Source organism: Anomaloglossus baeobatrachus, chromosome 1 (assembly GCF_048569485.1).
Source record: "Anomaloglossus baeobatrachus isolate aAnoBae1 chromosome 1, aAnoBae1.hap1, whole genome shotgun sequence".
Taxonomy (NCBI): domain Eukaryota; kingdom Metazoa; phylum Chordata; class Amphibia; order Anura; family Aromobatidae; genus Anomaloglossus; species Anomaloglossus baeobatrachus.
In genome coordinates this window covers 831855738-831873203 of record NC_134353.1, presented here as the reverse complement: position 1 = coordinate 831873203, position 17466 = coordinate 831855738, and the positions used below count along the sequence as shown (strand labels likewise).

Sequence of the window (17466 nt, the reverse complement as noted above, 5' to 3'; positions counted from 1 at the left end):
TGGAGGCCACAGCTAGAGGGAGGAGCTGGAGGCAGCAGCTAGAGGGAGGAGCTGGAGGCCGCAGCTAGAGGGAGGAGCTGGAGGCCGCAGCTAGAGGGAGGAGCTGGAGGCAAAGGGAGGAGCTGCAGGCAGCAGCTAGAGGGAGGAGCTGGAGGCAGCAGCTAGAGGGAGGAGCTGGAGGCAGTAGCTAGAGGGAGGAGCTGGAGACAGCAGCTAGAGGGAGGAGCTGGAGACAGCAGCTAGAGGAAGGAGCTGGAGGCCGCAGCTAGAGGGAGGAGCTGGAGGCAAAGGGATGAGCTGGAGGCCGCAGCTAGAGGGAGGAGCTGGAGGTCACAGCTAGAGGGAGGAGCTGGAGGCCGCAGCTAGAGGGAGGAGCTGGAGGCCGCAGCTAGAGGGAGGAGCTGGAGGCCGCAGCTAGAGGGAGAAGCTGGAGGCCGCAGCTAGAGGGAGGAGCTGGAGGCCGCAGCTAGAAGGAAGAGCTGGAGGCCGCAGCTAGAGGGAGGAGCTGGAGGACGCAGCTAGAGGAAGGAGCTGGAGGCAAAGGGAGGAGCTGGAGGCCGCAGCTAGAAGGAAGAGCTGGAAGCCGCAGCTAGAGGGAGGAGCTGGAGGCCGCAGCTAGAGGGAGGAGCTGGAGGCCGCAGATAGAGGGAGGAGCTGGAGGCCGCAGCTAGAGAGAGGAGCTGGAGGCCGCAGCTAGAGAGAGGAGCTGGAGGCCGCAGCTAGAGGGAGGAGCTGGAGGCCACAGCTAGAGAGAGGAGCTGGAGGCCACAGCGAGAGGGAGGAGCTGCAGGCCACAGCTAGAGAGAGGAGCTGGAGGCAAAGGGAGGAGCTGGAGGCAGCAGCTAGAGGGAGGAGCTGGAGGCAGCAGCTAGAGGGAGGAGCTGGAGACAGCAGCTAAAGGGAGGAGCTGGAGGCAAAGGGAGGAGCTGGAGGCCGCAGCTAGAGGGAGGAGCTAGATGCAGAGCCTCACCTTTCCTCATCTTCTATCTACATAGAATCTCATCAGCACCAGCTGCCATCTCCTATCTCAGTAATGGGAAAGGCTTCACTGAATACAGATTTTACCTTAGATTTGAGAATTTTGATAATGACTGATCAATTCTGGCAGAGAAAAAAGCAGATGTGTCTGATAAGATTAATACAGTTGCTTATTTTTGGGTGTACTATTGATTTATGAAATGAAAATTATGATGACTGTAATGCTTTACAGTTTCTTTTAACAACTCAAGCTAAAAACATGACAAAGAAGGGAATTTTGTTTACTTACCGTAAATTCCTTTTCTTCTAGCTCCTATTGGGAGACCCAGACAATTGGGTGTATAGCTTCTGCCTCCGGAGGCCACACAAAGTATTACACTTTAAAAAGTGTAACCCCTCCCCTCTGCCTATACACCCTCCCGTGGATCACGGGCTCCTCAGTTTTGGTGCAAAAGCAGGAAGGAGAAAACTTATAAATTGGTCTAAGGTAAATGCAATCCGAAGGATGTTCGGAGAACTGCAAACCATGAACCAAAAGAACAATTCAACATGAACAAGATGTGTACACAAAAAAAACAACCAGCCCGAAGGGTACAGGGGCGGGTGCTGGGTCTCCCAATAGGAGCTAGAAGAAAAGGAATTCACGGTAAGTAAACAAAATTCCCTTCTTCTTTGTCGCTCCATTGGGAGACCCAGACAATTGGGACGTCCAAGAGCAGTCCCTGGGTGGGTAAAAGAATACCTCAATAAAAAAGAGCCGAAAAAAACGGCCCCCTCTTACAGGTGGGCAACCGCCGCCTGAAGGACTCGCCTACCTAGACTGGCGTCTGCCGAAGCATAGGTATGCACTTGATAGTGTTTCGTGAAAGTGTGCAGACTAGACCACGTAGCAGCCTGACACACCTGCTGAGCCATAGCCCGGTGCCGCAATGCCCAGGACGCACCCACGGCTCTGGTAGAATGGGCTTTCAGCCCTGAAGGAAGCGGAAGCCCAGAAGAACGGTAGGCTTCGAGAATCGGTTCCTTGATCCACCGAGCCAAGGTTGACTTGGAAGCCTGCGAGCCCTTACGCTGGCCAGCGACAAGGACAAAGAGCGCATCTGAACGACGCAGGGGCGCCGTGCGGGACACGTAGAGCCGGAGTGCTCTCACAAGATCCAAAGAGTGCAAATCCTTTTCACACTGGTGAGTTGGATTAGGGCAAAATGAAGGAAAGGAGATATCCTGATTGAGATGAAAAGGGGATACCACCTTAGGGAGAAATTCCGGAACCGGACGCAGAACCACCTTATCCTGGTGAAACACCAGGAAGGGGGCTTTGCATGACAGCGCTGCTAGCTCAGACACTCTCCGAAGTGATGTAACTGCCACTAGGAATGCCACCTTCTGCGAAAGACGAGATAGAGAGACATCCCGCAGCGGCTCGAAAGGTGTTTTCTGAAGAGCCGTTAGCACCCTGTTAAGATCCCAGGGTTCCAGCGGACGCTTGTAAGGTGGGACTATGTGGCAAACTCCCTGCAGGAACGTGCGGACCTGTGGAAGCCTGGCTAGGCGCTTTTGAAAAAACACGGAGAGCGCCGATACTTGGCCCTTGAGAGAGCCAAGTGACAAACCCTTGTCCATTCCGGATTGAAGGAATGAAAGGAAAGTGGGTAAGGCAAACGGCCATGGAGTAAAACCGTTATCAGTGCACCAGGATAGAAAGATTTGCCAAGACCTATAATAGATCTTGGCGGACGTAGGCTTCCTGGCCTGTCTCATGGTGGCAATGACATCCTGAGATAACCCTGAAGATGCTAGGAGCCAGGACTCAATGGCCACACAGTCAGGTTGAGGGCCACAGAATTCAGATGGAAAAACGGGCCTTGTGACAGCAAGTCTGGGCGGTCTGGAAGTGCCCACGGTTGACCCACCGTGAGATGCCACAGATCCGGGTACCACGACCGCCTCGGCCAGTCTGGAGCGATGAGAATGGCGCGACGGCAGTCGGACCTGATCTTGCGTAACACTCTGGGCAGCATCGCCAGAGGAGGAAACACATAAGGCAGTCGAAACTGCGACCAATCCTGAACTAACGCGTCCGCCGCCAGAGCTCTGTGATCCAGAGACCGTGCCATGAATGCCGGGACTTTGTTGTTGTGCCGTGACGCCATGAGATCGACGTCCGGCGTTCCCCAGCGGCGACAGATCTCTCGAAACACGTCTGGGTGCAGAGACCATTCCCCCGCGTCCATGCCCTGACGACTGAGAAAATCTGCTTCCCAGTTTTCTACGCCCGGGATGTGAACTGCGGATATGGTGGAGGCTGTGGCTTCCACCCACTGCAGAATCCGTCGGACTTCCTGGAAGGCTTGACGACTGCGAGTGCCGCCTTGGTGGTTGATGTATGCGACGGCAGTGGCGTTGTCCGACTGGATACGGATCTGCCTGCCCTGCAGCCACCGATGAAAAGCCAATAGGGCTAGATACACTGCCCTTATCTCCAGAATATTGATCTGAAGGGAGGACTCTATCGGAGTCCAGGTTCCCTGAGCCCTGTGGTGGAGAAAAACCGCTCCCCACCCTGACAGGCCCGCGTCCGTGGTGACCACAGCCCAGGTTGGGGGTAGGAAGGATTTTCCCTGCGACAGAGAATTGGGAAGGAGCCACCACTGAAGTGACGTCTTGGTTGCAAGGGAAAGAGAGACGTTCCTGTCGAGGGAAGTCGAACTCCTGTCCCATTTGCGGAGAATGTCCCATTGGAGTGGTCGAAGATGGAATTGCGCGAACGGGACTGCTTCTATAGCTGCCACCATCTTCCCTAGGAAGTGCATGAGGCGCCTTAAGGGGTGTGACTGACTCCGAAGAAGGGATTGCACCCCTGCCTGCAGAGAAAGCTGTTTGTCCCTCGGAAGCTTGACTAACGCTTGCTGGGTATGAAACTCCATCCCAAGGTACGTCAGTGATTGGGTCGGTGTCAACTTGGATTTCGGGAAGTTGATGATCCACCCGAACCGCTGGAGAGTCGCCAGAGCGACAGATAGACTTTGTTGACACGCCACCCGAGACGGGGCCCTGACTAGGAGATCGTCCAAGTAGGGAATCACCGAGTGGCCCTGAGAATGCAGGACCGCCACCACGGATGCCATGACTTTGGTGAAAACCCGTGGAGCTGTCGCCAAGCCGAACTGGAGGTGTTCGTCCCCAATGGCGAAACGCAGGAAACGTTGATGCTCGGGTGCGATCGGTACATGGAGATAAGCATCCTTGATGTCGATCGATGCTCCTTGTGACATTGAGGCGATGACGGAGCGGAGAGATTCCATCCGGAACCGTCTGATTCTCACATGTCTGTTGAGTAGCTTGAGGTCCAGAACGGGACGGAATGACCCGTCCTTTTTTGGCACCACGAACAAGTTGGAGTAAAATCTGCGACCACGTTCCTGAAGGGGAACGGGGATCACAACTCCTTCCATCTTTAGAGCGGCTACTGCCTGAAAAAGTGCGTCGGCCTGAGCGGGGGGCGGAGAGGTTCTGAAGAAGCGAGTCGCAGGACGGGAGCTGAACTCTATCCTGTAACCATGAGACAGAATGTCTCTCACCCATCGGTCTTGAACATGTGGCCACCAGGCGTCGCCAAAGCGGGAGAGCCTGCCACCGACCGAGGATGCGGTCAGGGGAGGCCGAGAGTCATGAGGAAGCAGTCTTGGAGGCAGTGCCTCCTGCGGCCTTTTGTGGGCGAGACTTGGATCGCCACGCACAGGAGTTCCTCTGGCCTTTCTCCGGCCTGTTGGACGAAGAGGATTGGGGCTTGGCGGAGGGACGAAAGGACCGAAATCTCGATTGAACCTTTCTCTGTTGAGGTCTCTTAGGTTTGGCCTGGGGTAAGGAGGAATCCTTTCCTTTGGACTCCTTAATGATCTCATCCAATCGTTCGCCAAACAAACGGTCGCCAGAAAACGGCAAACCGGTTAGGAACCCCTTGGAAACAGAGTCTGCCTTCCATTCGCGCAGCCACATGGCCCTGCGGACTGCCACAGAATTAGCGGATGCTACAGCCGTACGGCTAGCAGAGTCCAGGACGGCGTTCATGGCGTAGGAAGAAAAGGCTGACGCCTGAGAGGTCAAAGACGCAACTTGCGGAGCAGAATTACGTGTGACAGCATTAATCTCAGTCAGCCAAGCCGAGATAGCTTGGAGTGCCCACACGGCTGCAAAGGCCGGGGCAAAAGACGCGCCCGTGGCCTCATAGATGGACTTCACCAGGAGCTCTATCTGTCTGTCAGTGACATCCTTTAGCGATGAGCCATCTGCAACCGACACCACAGATCTAGCCGCCAATCTAGAGACTGGAGGATCCACCTTGGGACAGTGAGCCCAACCCTTAACGACTTCAGATGGGAAGGGGTAACGCGTGTCAGTGAGGCGCTTAGTGAAGCGCTTGTCCGGGACCGCTCTGGGCTTCTGGACAGCGTCCCTGAAGTTAGAGTGATCAAAAAAACGTATTGCGTGTACGTTTGGGGAACCGAAACATAGCCCCACAAGAGGTACAGGCCGCAAAAAAACCCTGTGCCTTAGCAGCTTTGCTCCTTGTGGACGACATGCTGTTGTCTCCTAGGAGAGTGATCACTGAGGGTATATGGGAAAGGGGTATACAGCCCACCGAACCGATAGATATCGATATATACGTATCTAATCCGGCACCCTAAGGGGACCAGCACCGGGTGACCGGTGTGGCTTTCCGACCGCTAACGCGCGGAGTGTGTCCTCCAGATTCCCTGCCTGGATCCCCCGGAGCTGCAGAGCTGTTCACTGAGAATCCTCCACCGGCAGAATGCCAAAAAAATGGCTGCCGGAGCTCTCAGGGGAGGAGTGGAGCCGTGGGCGGCGCCAGCAAAGTGCGGGAATCTGGGGTCCCCACAGTGATCAGTGAGGGGGGAGGAAACATGCAGGATGCTCCAGCCCTCACATCCAACGTCAGGCCGGTAATCCCGCCCTTACCCCTGAAAGGCAGGCCCGGGGGCGGGATTTTTGCGACTAGGCCGCGATGAAGCCGGGGACTAAATTTGAGACCGCGCCCGACAAGCAGGCACGGTCGGCGCGGAAGTCCACCGGCCTCCTGGATTCAGCAGCCGCCGCGGTTTCCGGGAAGAAGGTGTGCTCCCTGCACAGTCCCCTAGGGGGACACAGAGTACCTTAGAGTTGCAGGGCCCGGTCCCTGAGTTGAAGAGGCTCCGGTCTGGAAGGGTCCCACAGGGGCTGCGGATGGAGCACGGTCCCAGTAACTGGATGACCGCTTAGGATCCCACTTCTCCCAGAGCCGCATAAGGGATGGTGAAGGAGACGGCATGTGGCTCCAGCCTCTGTACCCGCAATGGGTACCTCAACCTTAACAACACCGCCGACGTAGTGGGGTGAGAAGGGAACATGCCGGGGGCCCCGTGGGGGCCCGCTTTTCTTCCAACCGACATAACTAAGTTGAGAATGCATGAGTGGATGTGTGCCTCCTTCCACACAAAGCATAAAACTGAGGAGCCCGTGATCCACGGGAGGGTGTATAGGCAGAGGGGAGGGGTTACACTTTTTAAAGTGTAATACTTTGTGTGGCCTCCGGAGGCAGAAGCTATACACCCAATTGTCTGGGTCTCCCAATGGAGCGACAAAGAAAGTAACTATTATTATTTGATTATTCATGATAAAGGATACATTGCAAATGCTAGGACGAGCATGCACCACACTATGCTGATATTCATCTCCTGTGATGGACCCATTAAACCGTAATAAGCCTCAGATATCAGATACACAATAGTAGCAGCAACGGTGAAGTCTACCAACCATTGATATTCGGGGAAGTGGTGGAGGGCTGGATCGAAAAAAAAAACGGTTCAGAGTCATTGAATATGATGACAGTTAGTATAATGCATACAACATATACCATTATATTCTATTGTAATAGTTCACAAGAGCATGGAATCCACCACATAACCGTCCCCAGTGTCTAACCGAAAATAACATAACATAAATCATTGAAATTAGAACAATTATTCTCTATAGTCATGGACGTTATGCAATATACTTTAATATCTGACTATAAGATGCAGTTTTTAGCAAGAAAAAAAAATATCTTGCTAAAAAGTGTGTGCGTCTCATCACAGAGAACCATGCAGCAGCACAGTTCTCTCTCTTCCTGCCCACTGATCCCTCTGATCGGTACAGAGCAGGAGGCAAAGATGAACCTCTACATTATTGTGTGTGTACATATGTATGCTGCAGAGTTGTGTGTATACAAATGTTTTCCGCAGAATTGAGGGAGTAAGCAGCTATGTTTTGTGCGTATACATACGTATGCAGCAGAGTTGTGTGTATACAAATGTTTGCTGCAGAGTTGAGGGATTATGCAGCTATGTTGTGTGCGTATACATACGGTACGTATGCAGCAGAGTTGTGTGTATACAAATGTTTGCTGCAGAGTTGAGGGAGTATGCAGCTATGTTGTGTGCGTATACATACGTATGCAGCAGAGTTGTGTGTATACAAATGTTTGCTGCAGAGTTGAGGGAGTATGCAGCTATGTTGTGTGCGTATATATACGTATGCAGCAGAGTTGTGTGTATCCAAAGTTTGCTGCAGAGTTGAGGGAGTATGCAGCTATGTTGTGTGCATATACATACGTAAGCAGCAGAGTTGTGTGTATACAAATGTTTGCTGCAGAGTTGAGTGTGCAGCTGCCTTGTGTGCGAATACATGTGTAGCAGTGTTGTGGGCGTATACATATGTATGCGGCAGAGTTGTGCAAGTGTGTATACAGCAGAGATGTGTTTACACATATGCATGCAGTAGTGTGTAGCTGAGTTGTGCATCTACATTGCATCCAACAGTGTTGCAAGTACAGCGGTGTTGTGTGTAGATGTACTATTTGTGCAGCAGAGCTGTGTTTTTTTGTTTTTTTTACTGTACCTGCAGCAGTGTTGTTCACATTACCCAAAAACTGCAGAGAAACACTAACAAGAGCTGACTGTTAACCTACTAACTATTTATTCCCTAAAGTAGTTTACTGACTCCTGGTGAGATCGACCCCTCAGACACAACCAAAAAGTTTTAACTAGCAGAAAATGTAATATTTCCTACTTTTTTTAAGGTTTAAATCTGGGGTTTTGTAGAGAGGGAAAGTGGAATGGAAAAAGCTCACCCTAATATCCGAGCTACAGGTGCATGAGAAATGGCTGGCGTCCACAAACACTGAATAGAGTGAAAAGTTCCAGCTCTCTGTTCTTCTATAAATAATGTCTTTTATTCATGCATCAGAAAATACAATAAAAAAAATACAGTTCCAGTCCAGCATGGTGACCGGTAACTAAGTTTTTATTGTATTTTGTGATGCGTGAATAAGGCCAAGTGCCCATGTTGCATATTTTTATTTGCGTTTTTTTCTTGCTTATTTTAATCAATAAAAGCAGGGTAAAAGTATCCCAGCAAACTCTATGAGAATCCTGACTTGCTGTGCACATGATGCTTCTTTTTTTCTTGCAGTTTTTGTTGCTGAAAAAAGCAGCAGCATGTCAATTGTTTCTGCATTTTTTTCATCAGTTGACTTCAAAAGGAGTCAGTGAAAAACGCAATAAAAAATGCATGTGTAATGCACATGTTGCTTTTTGTGTGTTTTTATGTGCTTATTTGACATCACTGGGGTCCCTCGGCAGCCATTTCCTCATCGCACGGTCTTTACCGCGAGACCTTACTGCAGGGAACTCTTGTGACGTCACAAGATGAATCAGGTTCATGCCGGTGGATGACCAAGGTTTCCTGCAGATCCGCCAGCATGAACTTGGTTCACCTTGTGGCGTCACCGGGGTTCCCTTTACCTAGGCCAGTGTCAGCAGACAATTTTCTCATCTTGCGGTCTCTACCGCAAGACCTTGCTGCACGAAACTCATGTGACGAAGGTGCCCCCTGGTCTGTGAGGCGATGCTTACTTCAGTAACCTGGGGTCATCATGGTGATGACCAAGGATAACCATGACCGCAATCGCGTCCCTGTGATTGCATTACAGGGACCAGATCACCAGGGAGAGGTAAGCGATTCCTCTCCCTACCTCCTAAATGTTACAATTGCATTGATCGCAGCATTCAAGGAGTTAAACTGCCAGGAGCGACGCGGGCACCGCTCTAGGTAGTGAGAGCCAGGTCTCAGCTGTAACATCAGCCAGTGACCAGGCGGCGATCGCGGGGGTACAACCCCTGAACCCCCGCGATCACCATGATTAAAAAACGCACACAAAAAATGCACGTGAAAAAACATGCAAACGCAAAAAAAAATGTTTTTTTTGTGCTGTGATCATTACTTCATTATTGCTATGGAGTGAAGACAAGCAATGTTTCCAGTTACTAAAGCCATGTGTATGCTTACAATTAATTTTATTGTTCCAACGATTTATAACAACAAATGAAGTAATTTTGCAAATCTTATTATTTTTATTATGAATTCCATGTTTTGTGTCTGCAGCTCTTCTCCCGAGCTATGCGTCTCCACGGTTACATATAACATCGCTTGAACCTGCTGTTATCCTTTCTAAAAGCATTGCCCTCTGGAAACAGAGATAGGTGGCAAATAGAAAGTATGACAAATTAGGACGGTTATTTTGCTTCAGATTTCTATCTAATACCGAATTTTGTACTTCATGATAGAATCCCTTTTTAGTAAAGTGTTCTGCACCATTTTGCAATGCTTTTTCAGCTTAGCAAGTCTTATGTTCCCATGGACAACAATGGTAAACTTGTAGTAAACGGGCTAGATAAAAAAGAAAACTATTTTGGGGTAGAAATAAAAAAAAGAAGCCTCACCTAAAGTGTCAACTTCTGTAACAGTCTTGGTTTCCAAATGAAGGTCAATATCTTTGGGAATGGTAAGAGGTTTATTCTCGATATGGCCATTATATTTTCTGCAAAAGAAAGAACATTACAGGGGACATCAGCGCAAAAGTGAAAAAGAGAAAGAAAGCACAGTGTATCCATCCCCCCTCCAAGAAGAAGAATAAGAGGCAGCGGAGTCTGGAGCTGCTTCTTGTATAGGTCTACTGAAATTGTATGACAACTGCAGGTGTGAATGTGGGAAATGGGACATCTTTAGAAAACCTGGTCTGCACAGTTAAAGGAATCCAGCCAGCAGGGTTTTCATATAGAAAGTAAAGCCAGTGCTATACTGGCGCTAGGATGCTGAATGTAATCATACCTTTTGTTCAGAGAGTGGATGTTTTACTTCAGAAATATGTGCAAGTAAAGTTACAGCAATGCACTGCTATTTGATTGACAGGTGCAACAGGAAGGGAATATGCAGGTTAAGTCTTGTATCTATTCCCGCCCCTGTCTGCCTGCCTGGCCTTCCTTAATAATAATGTTTATTTATATAGCGCCAACATATTCCGCAGCACTTTACAATACGGTGTGGAGGGTTGTATAGACAAATACAGAACAAAATAGTACATAATTCAACAACTACAGTAGGAATGAGGGCCCTGCTCGAAAGCTTACAATCTATGGGATTCCTTACCCTGTCACTGTCATAGACATATTTCTGGTGCAGGCAGACAGACATGGGCGGGAATAGATACCACGATCCAACCCACATATTCTCTTCCTGTTGCATCTGTCAATCAAATAGCAGTGCATTGCTGGAACTTTACTTGCACATATTTCTGAAATGAAACATCCAATCATTGAACAACCGGTATGCTTAGATTCAGCATCCTAGCGCCAGTATAGCACTGGCTTTACTTTATATATGAAAATTATTATTATTTATTATTATAGCGCCATATATTCCATGGCGCTTTACATGTGAAAGGGGTATACAAAATAGGGACCAGTACAATAATCATAAACAATACAAGGCACAGACAGGTACAGGAGGACGGAGGTCCCTGCCCGAGAGGGCTCACAGTCTACAAGGGATAGGTGAGGATACAGTAGGTGAGGGTAGAGATGGTTGTGCGGCGCTGTATCAGACTGAGGGTTACGGCCGGTTGTAGGCTTGTCGGAAGAGGTGGGTCTTCAGGTTCCTCTTGAAGCTTTTCACGGTAGGAGAGAGTCTGATATGTTCTTGCAGAGCATTCCAGAGTATGGTGGAGGAATGTGAGAAATCTTGGATGTGATGGTGGGAAGAGGAGATGAGAGGGGAGTAGAGAAGGAGATCTTGTGAGAATCGAAGGTTACGTGCAGGTAAGTACCGGGAGACTAGGTCACAGATGTAGGGAGGAGACAGGTTGTGGATGAATGGCTTTGTATGTCATGGTTAGGGTTTTGAACTGGAGTTGTTGGGCAATGGGAAGCCAGTGAAGGGATTGGCAGAGAGGAGAGGTCGGGGAGTAGCGGGGGGACAGGTGGCTCCTGCTGGTTGGGTCCCTTTAAGGTTGAATAGTTACCAGTTAACAAATAGACTATCTATTGATGGTAGAAATCACTATTTTCACATAGAGGTCCCATCTTTTCTGTGCAAAGCATAAAACTACAGGTTTTCTCACTGATGTCATGCGAGTCCCCTATACATATTATAGGAGCTGGAGTTCAACCAACACAAAGCAGAAATATATAGATCTAGATGCAGATGCCTCTGGGCGGCCGAGAGCATTGCTCTATAAGGAAAACCATGTGATGCAACATGAAATCGGCTATGCATCTTCTTTATTCTCTTAGGGTAGGTCATCTTATATAAGTATAGGACATGAATCGTGATGGACAAATAGTAAGATATTTCGATTATTAGTACCAAATGCCTAGTACTATTACAGTATTCATCACGAATAATGAACCTAATTCAAGTCAATGGGGAACCGGATCATTTTTCTTAAAAAATGCTCGGGTTCCAAATTTACTTGCGTCGGGTTTGTAATGCATGATGAATACTGGAATATTATTAGGTGTTCAGTACGAATAATCCGAACTTGAATATCTTACTATTCGCCCATCACTAGTCATGAATATATAAGTAGTGGTCTACCCCTTTAAATGACTGTGTACCTGTGTCATCTGCATTTGCTGTTAATATGGATATGCATATTTTCTATATTCTCTTCAATAGGAGCTGATCTGCAGTGCCCTGCAGAGGCCACAACACTGACTATAGAGATGGGCACTTCTGCCCCATATATTGTTTACATCTGTAATAACATATGACCAGTGTTAAGCCCCCGTCACATTTAGCGACTTACCAGCGATCCCGAAAACGATGCGACCTGATAAGGATTGCTGGTAAGTCGCTGGGAGGTCGCTGGTGAGATGTCACACAGTCAGACCTTACCAATGACGCAGCAACGATACAGGTCGCAGTAGCGACCTGTATAATGATCTCTGCTGTCATTGGGACCCTGTCACACAGTGTCAAACACAGCGATGTGTCCTGCCCAGCAGGACATCACCTTTGAAGAAAATGGTCCAGGACATTCAGCAACGACCGGCGACCTCACAGCAAGGGCCAGGTCGTTGCTGGATGTCACACATAACGGGATCGCTAACGAGATCGCTGTTGCATCACAAAAACCGTGACTCAGCAGCGATGTCGCTAGCGATGTCGCTTAGTGAGCCGTGGCCTTTAGTCCCAGGTGTCAGACAACACCAATCAGATATTGAAGACTTACCCTGAAGATAGGTCATTAATATAACAGTAGTGGACAACCCCTTCAGGGACATTTACCTGTCTTTTTTGTTCTTTCCTTTTATTTGTTGCTTTCCAGCTAGTGTTCGTAACTCGTCCTCTGTAGGATGCTGGTACCAGTATAAGCTGCATAATATTAGGGAAAGGAATTTATATACAACCATGAGAAAAACTATGTACAAACCAAGTTCTATGGTTTCAATTATGTCAATTAGAAAATTAAAACAAAAACAAGTGTTCCTTACAAGGTCCTACAATTAGGAAGGTAACCTCAGATGACAGATTAAGCTGTGTCACTATTTAACAGAAACTAGGTCAAAATGCAAAAGTGTTGTGTGAAAAAGTAAGTAAACCCCCTACTGCTTACATAGAAATTAAGAGGCTGTTTATTATTACAATGTCCTGACACATGAAAGCATTGTATTTTCTCACAATTAACTTATATATATATATATATATATATATATACACACACAAGAAGTAAATGATGAAACTGGAATATCCCTTCAAATTAACTTAGTAACTACTACATAGTTATCCTAGTTTTAGCACCTAATTCTTCTGACACATTGGTAGCAGTCTGAGGAGCGTAGGAACAAGTAGACGTTAGCTGGGAGTCCTGATCGCTTGTGAACGTCGCTGCTGTATTGTTAGGCTAGGGTTACGCCGGTCAGTTTTTTTGATATTTGTAGTGTACTCCAGTCTCACTGAGCACTTCGCACACCAGCCAAGGGCGCTTTAATAGAATTAAAGCTGGATCCTACCTGCCCTTTAAATTGTAGGCTTCAGCCCAGATGAAAGCTTTTAAGGCTAGGGTCCCAACAACAGGATACGCCTTGTCACTGGCTGTTGGGCTAATCATAAATCGGCCAAATTGTGTACCACGTACCTCATTTTCAACCTAGTTTCTATAGCAGTAATGCAATTCCAAATATCTTCTCTTCAATGTTTACCTAGTATATATAGCATTTCACTATGTAGCGGTTTCCATTTCAAGGGTTACACAATCGGGCTATGTGCCGCCCCAATGTCTTAACAAATCTAAGGTGCTTGTGGTGAAGGGGCAGACCTACAAAATGGCCATAAAATAACCTAAGGTGTTTGGAGCAGTGTGTAGACTGACACAGTGGTTCCTTCCGGTTATGCACACTACTTCAGTTTGAAGCCAGGACGCGTACACTCGGCTTCATGACCCGGGGTCATGCGCACTGAGCCGAAATCCAGCGTCAGTCGCGATGGCGGCGGACAGGTGAGTAAAATCATCCTCTGACGCTGCACATTCAATAGCATGTTAGCACACCCACAGGGGTGTACTAACATTCTACTGGAGCCGACTAGCCAGGGGAACTAACACCCAGGGGACTAGTCCTCTAGCTCATTACCATATGATAAGAGATCTTTAGAAATACTTTTCTATAGATCTCTTTATCTATGCTAGTGTACACAGGGACGGTTAGGCAGGGATTAGCAATATGCACCCAGAACTGCTCGTGGTTCTGGTGCATATTGGACCTGACAGGTTCACTTTAATTACAAAATCTTGTTTTACTCAAATAAGTTTATGCAATAATAAATAAACCCCACATCAAAAATGACTACATTCAGTATTTCTATGACCTCCATGACATTTAAGAATCGCACAAAGTCTCCTAGAGTGATGCTCATCTTGACTCTTCAGATCTCCTCACAGGTGATTGATTGGGATCAGCTCAGGAGACACTTGGCCACTGAGTCACTTTCACCCTGTTCTGCTTCAGAAATGTAACATTTCTGTGTTTTGGATTATTGTCCTGTTGGAATAGTGAACATATGCCAAAAGCACAGCATTATGGTAACATCTTCTCTTACAAAATATAGCAGCACATCTGTACATTTATGATGCCATCAATGATATGTAGCTCCCTTGCACTCATGCAGCCCCACATAAGGACACTGCCACCACTATGTTCCACCGTAGGCACCATGAATTTTTTTCTACTTTGTGACACCATACAGTTTTGAAGCAATCAGCGCCAAAAACATTTTTCCTAGTCTCATCACTCAAGAATAGAGAGTCTCAGTAGTCTTCATATTTTTAGCATGGGCTCTGGCAAATTAAAGGTGGCCTTTTTTTGGCATAGGCTTTGGGAGAGGATTCCCTCGTGGACAACATGATGCATGCCAGTCCACAGTACATGCCGTATTGTGTCACAGGAAACGCACACCCAGGATTTGGAATTCTTCTTCTTTAGCAAAAAAAAGACTGCGGTGAGCCTGCATGTCAACTTTTTTAAACCCTTCTCATCAGAAGACGCTCCTGTTTAGGCTTTTTCTTCCATGGACGGACTGGGCATCTATGTGAGATAGTTGCAGTTCCATCTTTGTTACATTTTTTGTCTTCCTTTTGCTACAATATTCTGACTGATAAGTAAAACTCTGCTGATCTTCTAGTGGCATTCACCTTCTTGCGTGAAGATACTTGATTCTTTCTCTGGTCTTGTGACATTTCTCTTCCATGTGGTACCATTGCTAAAATCGTTAAATAGGAAGGGGTTTTCTTTGATAATCAAAGTGCTTTTATAGCTATCGCTCTGCTGGACACTAGTGTAATGAATAACTAGATTTACCTGTGGTTTTAAATTCTTGATTAGAATTGTGTAGCCTAAACTTCTGTAGAATGGTATCCCAACGAAAATGTTGATTCTGAGAGGAAACTAACAGTTTTCTGACAAATCTATTGGGGTGTACTCAATACTGAACATACAGTGACATTTCTCCTAAAGACCACCTCTATAAGAAGACAAATCAGATCTCTAGTAACAAATTTTCCGTTCCTCCATACTGGCCACCTTCAGAAAATCACTTAGGCTACTTTCACACTTGCGTTCAGCGCAGTCCGTCACTATGGAGAATAGCGCAGTCCGTTAACGCACTGCGCTATTCTCCATAGACTTGTATGGACGACGCACTGTAACGCAAGTGTCAGCGTTGCATCCGTTGGACGACGCAGCATCGTTATTTTGACGCTGTGCCGGGCGGATGGAACGCTGCATGTAACTTTTTTTGAGCAGCGGAAACCTTTATTTTTCACTGCGCATGCTCTTTTTTTTTTTTTAATCACAAACTTTATTTTATTTCTCGGTGGCCGAACGTTCAGCTGAGCGCTTGGCCGCCGGCATGTCAGGGCACTCAGCTGAGCGCTCAGCCGCCGGCATGTCAGGGCACTCAGCTGAGCGCTCGGCCGCCGGCATGTCAGGGCACTCAGCTGAGCGCTCGGCCGCCGGCATGTCAGGGCACTCAGCTGAGCTCTCGGCCGCCGGCATGTCAGGGTACTCAGCTGAGCGCCCGGCTGCCGGCATGTCAGGGCACTCAGCCGCCGGCATGTCAGGGCACTCAGCTGAGCACTCGGTCGCCGGCATGTCAGGGCACTCAGCTGAGCGCTCGGCCGCCGGCATGTCAAGGCACTCAGCTGAGCACCCGGCCGCCGGCATGTCAGGGCACTCAGCTGAGCGCTCGGCCGCCGGCATGTCAGGGCACTCAGCTGATTGCCCGGCCGCCGGCATGTCAGGGCACTCAGCTGAGCGCCCGGCCGTCGGCATGTCAGGGCACTCAGCTGAGCGCTCGGCCGCCGGCATGTCAGGGCACTCAGCTGAGCGCTCGGCCGCCGGCATGTCAGGGCACTCAGCTGATTGCCCGGCCGCCGGCATGTCAGGGCACTCAGCTGATCGCCCGGCCACCGGCATGTCAGGGCACTCAGCTGAGCGCTCGGCTGCCGGCATGTCAGGGCACTCAGCTGAGCGCTCGGCCGCCGGCATGTCAGAGCACTCAGCTGAGCGCTCGGCCGCCGGCATGTTATAGCTCGGCCGCCGGCATGTGAGAGCGCTCGGCCGCCGGCTATTAAGAGCGATCAGCTGATCGTTCACAATAGTCGGCTGCCGGTACTGTAAAAAAGAGCAAAAAAAAAAATAAATAAATAAATAACGCTTTCCGTTATTTTGTACGATCCGTAGCATTGCGTTGTGCCACTATATGCAACGCATCCGTTGCATCCGTCACACAACGCAATGCTATGGAAGCCGTCCAACGCAAGTGTGAAACTAGCCTTACTGTATTTTTGGGTGGTCATCTAAACAACTCGACAACAGAGACTGCACAGACATGATAATTTGTATGTAATACTTATAATGTTATGGAGGCCTTAGTGTGTAACAGTGGTATGTATGATCATCATTATGAGAACATTAGACGTTACCTGCCATTGCAGAGGAGCCAGCGCGCCAGCGAGTAGTGAGGTATGATCTTCTGGATGACACTGGCCATCACCAATGTGACAACCAGCTGCACGCCAATCACACCCTGCAGACAAGAGGACATGAGGTATGAGCGGGCAGCACAGATACATCAGGGCGAAACCATACACAGGTAATCATTCTGATAAAACATTCATATTCTACTATATTAATCCAAAAAAACGACAGGGGATAGACTTCTGGTGGGCTACTGACTGTGACACCAGCAAACAGGCAAGATATCCAATGTAGTACCTGACACTCTGAGAGCAAAGCAAAAACGCCGAGAGTTAATTAGTCACAAAAAACTAAAGGAATTACTAAACCAGGTGAAAAAAGTGTACAGCCTCGAAATACAGGTTCAGGGTGACACTTGTACTTACAGCAATGTCTGAATATATTCTTGGTATTTACTTCCTAGAAGGGAAAGTGGGATTTGACAATAGCTCAGCAGTCTGAGCAGACACCTCACCGGCCAACAACGGCAGAACTAGGGTTACAGTCTGTATTCTGCAGTCTATGAAAGCACCACTCCAGTAGGCTTTGTTTTTAGCGCTGGCGTGCCACTTTAAATGTAAGGATCAGCACACATGGT

General features: G+C 48.4%; 1 protein-coding gene across 2 annotated transcripts in view; it reads right to left on the bottom strand.

The window, feature by feature from the left end:
• The window catches only part of TMEM161B (transmembrane protein 161B), a 57260-nt gene that overhangs the window by 15185 nt on the left and 24609 nt on the right, over positions 1-17466 (bottom strand). For both annotated transcript variants that reach the window (XM_075325125.1, XM_075325126.1), the window contains exons 3-6: positions 16835-16938; positions 12643-12729; positions 9798-9895; positions 6664-6820 (exon numbers count right to left, since the gene is read on the bottom strand). In XM_075325125.1, coding sequence (XP_075181240.1) covers positions 6664-6820; positions 9798-9895; positions 12643-12729; positions 16835-16938 — 446 coding nt within the window. The remainder of the gene's footprint in view (positions 1-6663; positions 6821-9797; positions 9896-12642; positions 12730-16834; positions 16939-17466) is intronic.